Source organism: Pterocles gutturalis, unplaced genomic scaffold, assembly GCF_000699245.1.
Source record: "Pterocles gutturalis isolate BGI_N339 unplaced genomic scaffold, ASM69924v1 scaffold48690, whole genome shotgun sequence".
Taxonomy (NCBI): Eukaryota; Metazoa; Chordata; class Aves; order Pterocliformes; family Pteroclidae; genus Pterocles; species Pterocles gutturalis.
In genome coordinates, this window is record NW_010142654.1 from 16,164 (window position 1) to 25,324 (window position 9,161).

Consider the following 9,161-nt stretch of genomic DNA (forward strand, 5'->3'; position numbering starts at 1 on the left):
CAGGAATTTGTCAATATCTACCTTTGTGAACACTGCTAAATACCTGATGCAAGAGACTTCTCACTCAGATGTTTCATCTATTTCTAATCCCATTTGTATAGCAATTGATTCCATACTGGAGTCATGATTGCTATTAACAAACAAAAGCATTATTAGTTTTACAACATACTTGAATTTGTACCTGGGAAATTGTTTTTTAAAGTTCTTTTCAGATACTTGCCTAGGAGATGTTGCTGGTGCAAAAGATCTGCTCCTGAAATGGTCCCAATGAGGTAGTCTTTTGGCTGGAGTCACCACGATGCATGCATAGGAATTGTGGAAAAGTTGTTGGTTTGCTTACCTTGGACAAACTGGCTTATACTCGCAAAAAAGTTATAAAACTAGATACCTCCTTAAAAATCATAAAAATCAAAGGGAACCCCTACAGTAGTCTGGTTTGTATTTTGCACTTTTGAAAATGCAGAATACTCAAAAATAAATTGGGCGTATAACATGGAGAACTAAGACTTTTAAACTATAACTCGTTAAATTTGAGATAGAAAACCACTTAAACTGTTGTCATTAATGAAGCTTTAAGAACTATTTGGTAACATATATTAAAAACTGTAATAGCGCATGGGTTTTTTGTGCTTTCTGGAAGATGAAATGCGACATGGAGAAGACTTGGTGTTGTAGGAAAAGAGTGGAGTTATATTTGCATGGACACAAGCTATTCTTGAAATTTTTATAAAAATTGTAGTGTCTAGACTGCTTCAAATGCAGGGAGTTTTTTAATTTCTTTCATGGCCAGTTGAGCAATATGTACATATAGGTAGAATATTGTTTATCTGTGAGCATTTGTCAGACTAATTCCTGGTTTATGTGGGACAAAAATCATGGCGACAGGGAGAAGCAGAATAAAATTCCAGGTGCTTAGAAGAATTTAATTTACTTCTTCCAAAATTTTTAAAGTTTTCTTTCATTGTTTGTTTTTAAGGATAATCTGATTTATACCATGTCCTTCTTTTAATTTCCTAAGAGTTTCTAAACTGATGTTGGAACTAAATGTTTGGTACTTACACATTTCCATGTTCACACACACACAAACACAAAAGCTCATTTGAGCAGTCACTTTCAATACTAAGTGTACAGATTTTGATTTATATACATTGACTTGCTTTCTTTTGATGTGAGATGCAGCTCCTGTTTTGAAATGCTGTTTTATCTTTGTTGATTAGCAATCGTTTACTGTAAGACAGAAACTTCATATTATACTCAGGGTTGAAGTGTGACTTTACTGCTTTTGGCAACACATCCCTGAAGAGTATTCGCTTTCCTGTAACAGTGTAGTTTGCACTGAAATGGAAGTTTCCCTGACTTTGTGTTTAAAATGAAATGTCTTGAATATGGTCATGGTACCACCACCTGTATTGACACTTCTAAGCCTTTTCCTCAAGGGGCCCAGTAAAGTGGAGCAGAGAGGGGCATTTCTCCTTTCCACCTTTCTCCTGATCTGAACATCCTCTGCCCGCAGGCCCTTTTCCAAAGCAGAAATGCTTTACTGGTGGTTCTGTTCCAGCTCTGAAGAGGGGTGTGCTGCCTCAGGGTAGCCAGAGGCCTGGGTAGATTGGGCAGCGCAGGGCAGTACACAGGGTTCGTATTGTGGCTATGAAGGTAATATCCATTCTTCATATTTGGTATTTGTAGTTCCGTATAATACAGTGGTATTGCTGTATCACCATTGGGAGCATTTCCTTGTATTTTGAAGTTCTTTTTTATATATTAGATATTTTCATATCAGTATTTAAAGAAGAACTGCAAAGAAATTTTCACAGATCGGTGCAGAGTTTAACATGCATTGCACTCTGCCTACATGCATGGTTTTGGAAGTTATGCAACATGTTTTTATAGAGTTGTGTGTTCTGGTGATCTAGGCTTGCTCAGTTATTGCTTAGAAATATAAGTGTATTAGAAAGCTATATATGATACAAAACTTAGGTCATGACAAACTACTATGTACCTCAAAATATAAAAATATTTATTTGCAGTGAGGTTCAAGTAAAAATGGCTTTCATCGTTATGTATACTGACTTTAAAACTACCGCGTAGAAAAGCCTTAAGTTGCTGTGACGTAGGGCCATAGACAGTCTGGTTGTGGAAAGAAGTTCCATGGAGATGATGCATATTTAGTTCAGAGAGAAGAAGACTGAAAACTAAGTGCCCATCGCAGAAGCAATTGCGATTGGTTATTTGCAAACTGCAGTTGTGGGGAGAGGGAGGGCTGTAGCAGGGCATATTGTCACCCTGGCACTGAGGGAGTGCCCTTCCTGACAAATGGCCGGTCGTTATTCCAAATTGCAGAGGTACTAGATTGTCATAGTGCAATTGCTCAAGCAATTTTTTTAAGATGAGCAAAACGCATCTTTTCTGATCTCGTTATTGGAAGAGACTGGACCTGTTTTTCAGAAACATTACACACTGAAAAATCAACCTGAGGCAGACACCTGGCATGAAAAAATTTTGCCTGAATGTGAATAGTTTGACAACATTTTAATAAGCAAATGAAAACAGTATGTAGTAATGGGAATTCAGCCGCAGTGATTGCTACCAGATCCACCAAGAATAACGGACTTGCATACCAACCCAGACTTACGACAAATATTGTGATTGTAGGTAACTAAATGACCATGGAATCTGGAGCAGAGAACCAGCAGAGTGGAGATGCAGCCGTTACAGAGGCAGAAACCCAACAGATGACAGTACAGGCACAGCCACAGATTGCAACGTTAGCCCAGGTATAAAATCATACGGTGTAATAGTTTTACCTATTGAATAATTTTTTTAAGAGGGATAATGTCTGCTCATGGGCCTAAGAGAAAGTTCCATTCATACAGTTCTGGAACAGGTGCAATGTATAGTTCCTTTAATATTTGTTTTTACATTTTTAAAGCAATAGAGATTTTTAACTTCCCATCACTCTAGGCTGTGGTTGTTCTGAAGAGCTGTATGTGTGTGAACTGTGTAATGTTAACAGAATAATTAATGAAAAGATTTCTAGCATTCTTTACCACAGCCATACCACTGAAGGGTATTTTTCCCAAAACATGTAATTTGCTGTCTTTTTTATATTGACAGGATTGGTTTGCTGTTATGTTTTCTGTTAGAAACTTGTCAATAGTAGTCAGTTTAATTCTGAAGAAAAAAACCTGAAAATATAGATAAATAATGCAGCAAATACAAGATCTTATCAGATGGGATTGATATTATAAACATTGCAATCAAGTGGAACAACCAAGCATTTGACAGCTTGTGTTATCCTGCTGTCTCCAGAATTTCACAGAATTTTGGCTGTTTAGAGTGACAGTACTAGCTCATTTATTGTCCCCAAATTTTTTGGAGAGACAGGAAATGCAATCCCAGCTCCATCTCTGATTTTGGAACCCAGTTTCATTCTTGGTTACATGGATGGTTGGCAGAAGCAAATCCATTGTGTAAATGAGTACAGAGTCTGTTCAGCTCCCTTCTGTAACGATTTCATTTTAAAACTATTTGCAGTCTGCAAAGAGCAAACAGGTTTTTTAGATCTTATAGTTTGGGGAATTGAGTGTCTTTTAAGTGGCACAAGTGTTAAATCACTTATTTTATAAATGATTAATATATTTTTAAAGACATTGCATGTTTACACAGTCATTACATAAACCAGAGATAGTACACTTCCATTCAAGTGATAGTATAGGGGTTGGAGCTGTTAAAATGCACAGAGTGATTTTGAGTGGAGCTGTAGTGTGAATTTACAGGACACCAGCTGCCCTGCACCAGCTTGCCTCTTTGGGCAGTTTTCTCACTGTCTAACTTAGGCACAGGATATAGGTGGTGTGAATAACACTTCAGTGTGAACTGAGTGGAAGTAGTTTGTTTCTCTTGAAAAAGCAGTAATCTGCTTCTCACTTGCTGTGCATTAAGATTTAGTCCAGAGAAGCAAGAGTGTTTCAAATCCATGTGCTAACATAGTAACCTCCAGGTAGCTGAACTTGCAGATGTCTAGTGGGTTGAATGTACTTTACTCGGGCAAAATTACCCCAGTACTTGAATGAGAATTTTTCCCGAGTGAAAAAAAGCTATGCAGCTTTTTGAACCAGCCGTGGTTGAAATCCATGTGAACCACAAAGAAATAAGTTACATTTTTCCTAATTTCCTCTGTTGCCCTTCACTGTATTATTTGCCCCTTAGCTTTTCCCCAGGCTTTATATTCCTTGTGGAGGTGATAAAACAGTCTAAAAGTAATTCCTTGTCTTGTTCACATCAGTATTATATTATTACAATATTTTTAATATGTGAAGTGTCAGCATTTGGCATTAGGGAGTGCCCTCAGAGGCTTAGACAAATCTAAATAACTAATTATATCCATTAATTCTTTTATTATCTCTTGTAAGGTCACCCCTCTTGTAAGCTTAGTTTAATTGCTGCATTTTTAGTGAGTTCAGGGTAGTTTTCAGAGTCAAAAGGAAACTCGTTCCAGTTCCACAAGGTATGAGTCAGAGACATCTGCGGAAGTTACACTCTGCTATTGGCTTAATCCGACCGCAGAATGGCCTCCAGTTGAACAGCTTTACTGTCATTGCCAAGGACTGTTTAGTCAGGCATGCATTATTAAAAAAGGCCGCTTCATAAAGGAATATAATTTGCCAGAGGAAAGTGTGCTCCTGTTAATCTCAGCCCCGGTTTCTCTTTTACGTGAGTTAAGTACCGCCATGTAATGCTGCAGCTGTTGTCCTGGAAAAGGAAGGTAAAGGCAAACACAAATTTGTGGATTAGTGAGAAACAGCTGTGGAGGAGAGATGTCTACATGTAATTCCCCTTAAATTTGTTGCTAAGCAAGATTTCCTTGTAAGTGGTGAATGTTTATAGAAATTCAGAGATCAGCTACTGCAGCTTTTTGAGAACCACGTGTTCATGGGGACAGCAGAGGATTTACTTCTGCATCCGGTACGCAGCAGCTCTTTGGGATTAGGCAGGACAACAGGGCTGCTCCTTCTTGCATTGTAGCTGCATGGATCGAATTTCTTGAAAATGCCACTGAACGCTGGAGGATTGTTAAATTTTCCACAATAGGGTGTCAAGGAGAAGGCTGGCTAGTCAGTGACCCACAACGTGTCTGTGGTGTGCGAGAGCTCACGCTTGCCTGCAGTCCTTCCCCAAGGGCTAGGATGGTGCAGGTCAGGCGCAAACCAAGGGCTGTGTGCTTGTACAGCAACCCTGGCACCCGCCTGCCTTTCAGGAGCCCCCCAGGCGTGAGCACGTGCATTGGATCACCGGATGGTTGCTGAGTATGGGATGCGCACTGGGGCATCTGCCCAGCCACATAGCAGTCGTGGTGCATGGCCCTTCAGCCGCCCGTAATCATTCTTGTGACCTGCCAGAGCGAGACTTCCCAGTGTGACGTGAGCAGCTTTGGTGGGTATCGCTGTCCTTGGGGCCTGAGCCCCTGCACAGGACGTGCGTGGCTGTGCACACCATGCTAATGTACCGTGCTGAAGGTGTTAGCATAGCTCCTGCGCACACAGGTCTGTGCTGGAGAAACAAAGTTGTGTTTAGGAACTGAGGTTTTAAAATGTGGGCAATTTTTCCTCATAGAAATAACTCCAAGACTAGAGTTTGTGTTGACCCGTTACACTGGATCACAATAACTACCTACAAACCATTTGTTTCCACTGCAAACCCATGGGTTTTCTGTCTGAACACATGGTCAGTTTTCTTCATTTGAATGGACTTTGCCAGCTACTCAATATGGTTTAGTCTCTAGAAAGTCTGAAAGGTATGACTCCCTAAACATTTTAACTTCTTACATCTGGCAAACACTTTGCATTTTCTTGAGTGAGAACAAAAATAGCTCCGCTCCCATATGTTTCTGCCTTTGACTCAGCAGTGTCTGTAGGAGTACACCCAGGTCCCAGCAATATCTAACTGAAGCAAGCAATTTCTCATTCTTGTCAGTGGTTTTACAAGCAATGTTTTGAGCCTGCAGAAATTCTGCATTAGATTAATTTGTTAAGTAGGTCAGATGTTGGGCTTAGGCAGTTCAGAGGGTTTTATATTACACGGAACATTTGGGTCATCTCGCTGGGGTCTAGAAGAGACACAATTCTTTCACCGAAAACTGTTCTTTATAGTGAAATAAGATTTTTGCAATAACCTAATTTATACTCACTGTCTCTTCTTTGCAGGTATCTATGCCAGCAGCTCACGCAACGTCTTCTGCGCCCACGGTGACCTTAGTTCAGCTGCCCAATGGGCAGACGGTTCAAGTGCATGGAGTAATTCAGGCAGCCCAGCCATCAGTTATTCAGTCTCCACAGGTCCAGACAGTTCAGGTACTGACTGAAGAAATTCCTAATAAGTAAATCGGGCCTTTTGAATAGTCCTGCAAATTCACTGGTTTCTAATGTGTTTGTCTCCTGGATTGTGTTTTTCTCAATATAGATGTTAAGACCATGTTGCAGGCAAAGTCTGTACAGTATTTGCTACTCTCTGACTTTTTTTCTGTTCTGGTTTAACCACTTTTCAAACATTGCTGAGTTTCATTTCCCTCTAGAATTTCCTTGGTGAATTTAACAGCTTCGTGTTTTTTCTTACACTATTTCTCTACTTTTTCTCTTTACTGTATTTCCATGTATCTAATATTCTGAAGTGAATAAAAGGGATTTTTTTAATACATAATCTTTAATCATTAATGAGGCTGATACTCTGGGATGAGTCTTTGCTACTTAGAAAATATTTGCATTTGGTTTACAAAACAGATGTCTGTATGTTAATGGTCCTTACGATAAACCTATCAGTCCTCTCATAAAAATGGTTTTGAAATTTGCCTGTTGAATGTTGTTTGCTTTGAAAAACCTTAGCATTTTCTCTTCTGTAAAGCAAGACAGATAATGCAGTATGATGAGATAGCTTGAAGACAGAGGAGACAAGTAGTCTGAAATCTTTAAAACCTGTAACTTTTTTTTTTTTTCCTGAACCACTTTAAGCCCAGTGTTACTGAATACAGAAAGAGAAATTGCTTGGCATACAGCAGTTACACAGGGCAAGGACTGTGCATCATTCCTTTGCTATTAGTTCACTGATATAATTTTTAAAAGTAGACATTGTGACTATTTGATACAAATATTTAGGTGGGTATTATTTTAAAAAATAATAAGGCATGCATAATTTAAAACTAGGCCATTCTGATAATAATCTTTGTTTACTCTTTGTCAGCTTTAGTGCTGAGTTTCTGGCAGGCTCTACCCTCCCCAGCCATTGGAGTCAAAAGTTTAGAGTTTTAATCTATCAGAGGTGAGCAGTTTTCAGATAAGTGTACAAGTTACTAGCCCAGGGGTGGAAGATAAGAGACTGACAGTGAAACCATGCTTGGAATTCACCTGGCTCAGTGCAAAGCCAGAACATGTTTGGAATGCTGCAGTATTCAAAGCCCAGTAGTTCACAGTCAGCATTGGACCTGTTCAGGCCCTCTATCTGATAACTGTGAGATCTGCGCACCAGCAAGCTTTCTGAGCCTTTAGGAATCTTCCCTACAGTGCATAAAATGTCAGGCTGTGAGCTACGTTTCTCACACAGACATCTCTCTGTTCACTGACTGTCTTGTATATTTGTCATGTGACTATAGTCTCTTGGAAAACAGTCTCTGTTTTTATGTATTGGAGATGTTTTTTAGATTTTTGGCACACTTTGAATTTAAAATTATTGAAATATGATTGATACAAATATTTTAGCTTACCTTCATAGATCTTTGTCCTTTTTTAGCACAGATGTTCAGAATTGCAGCACTGTGTTATTTTTTAGCATCTTTGTGTACATTTTCCTGATAATTTGCCCCCTGCAAAAGGCAGTTTTCTATAACATATCTACTCAATTATTTATAAATTTGTGTTTCTCAACTTCAGTACTTTGCTCTTTGTTTCCAAACATTTTTGCTATTGTAACTTGGTTTTAGTTATTCTCTTACTAAACTTTTACTTAAAGTCTTTGTTTCTTTAAAATGGAGGGAACGAGGAATCATAGAAAGCAAAAAGTGCATGGAATTACTGTTTAGATTTTTTTATTGGAGTATTTAAATTATAAAGGAAGTTCTCATGGGTAGATAACTGACTATGGTCATTCTTCACTGGATCTGTTACTAAACAGCCTGCCCTTTCTGTTCATTGGTGAGGTAGAAGCACTGTAAAATACTTGCATTGTAGTGTTTTTCCCAGGATGTCAACATTTCCTTAAAATAAAGAGATTGGAATTGTCTTGCTAAGTTTGATTGCTGTTCTTATTTACAGATCTCCACTATAGCAGAAAGTGAAGATTCACAGGAGTCAGTAGACAGTGTTACAGACTCACAGAAACGAAGAGAAATTCTTTCCAGACGACCCTCCTACAGGTATGGAGGTTGAAAGCAGAAGCATTTTGCTTGATGGATGCGTTTTTCACATGAGGAGGCAGTGTGATTGTATAATTATTTTTAGATTTATTATTTAACTGAAATCTTCATTCTGCAATGTATTTCCATGGAATGGGATGTAAAGAGATAAGCAAATAGGAGGAGGAGGAAGAAATCTCAGTTGTTACACTCAGTTAAGACAGAAATTAGCTGAGAATAATGTAATTGCCAAATTTGTGAAACATTGAGGTATCATTGTGCTAGGTGCCTTAGAAATAGCTTTAATGGATACTTTATACATTAAATACACTGAAGCTTTGCAAGAAAGTGGTTTCTCTATAATCTGTAGTCTGCAAAAAATCAACTCCATTGTTTTTCATTATTGTTGAAATGCTAGCAGCAATCAAACTTAATTCCCTTCTCCCTTGAGATTTTAAATGAACATGTGGTGTTCTGTGGCTCAAAGAGAATTTCTGCTTGAGCAAAATTGGTTGGTTTTAAAGTTTAAGAGGTCAGGGTATGAGTTGAATGTAGTGATAGGCATCTAGTATCTTTAGTTGTCATGGCAAGTACTTATGCGGTAAGACCAACTGAGGTGCTCCTTCACATGGTGTTAGTCATATGTTACTTTATTAATAAAGCCTTTGCACAGCTTTTTCTGGCTGTACTAAATCTCACTTTTCATTCTTAAGCATGCTAAATACAATTAAGGAACAGCTCTGGAGTACAGCATGTTTTAAGTGACCTGTGGATTCCTGCT

General features: G+C 38.6%; 1 protein-coding gene across 2 annotated transcripts in view; it reads left to right on the top strand.

Annotated features, from left to right (window-relative positions):
- The first annotated feature begins 2,652 nt into the window (after window positions 1–2,652).
- CREB1 (cAMP responsive element binding protein 1) overlaps window positions 2,653–9,161 on the top strand; it is a 16,143-nt gene continuing 9,634 nt past the window's right edge. Inside the window, exons 1-3 of one of the 2 annotated variants that reach the window (XM_010084435.1) lie at window positions 2,653–2,774; window positions 6,204–6,350; window positions 8,301–8,401. In XM_010084435.1, coding sequence (XP_010082737.1) covers window positions 2,661–2,774; window positions 6,204–6,350; window positions 8,301–8,401 — 362 coding nt within the window. In that variant the 5' untranslated portion in view covers window positions 2,653–2,660. The remainder of the gene's footprint in view (window positions 2,775–6,203; window positions 6,351–8,300; window positions 8,402–9,161) is intronic. The other variant, XM_010084436.1, reaches the window with a different exon arrangement.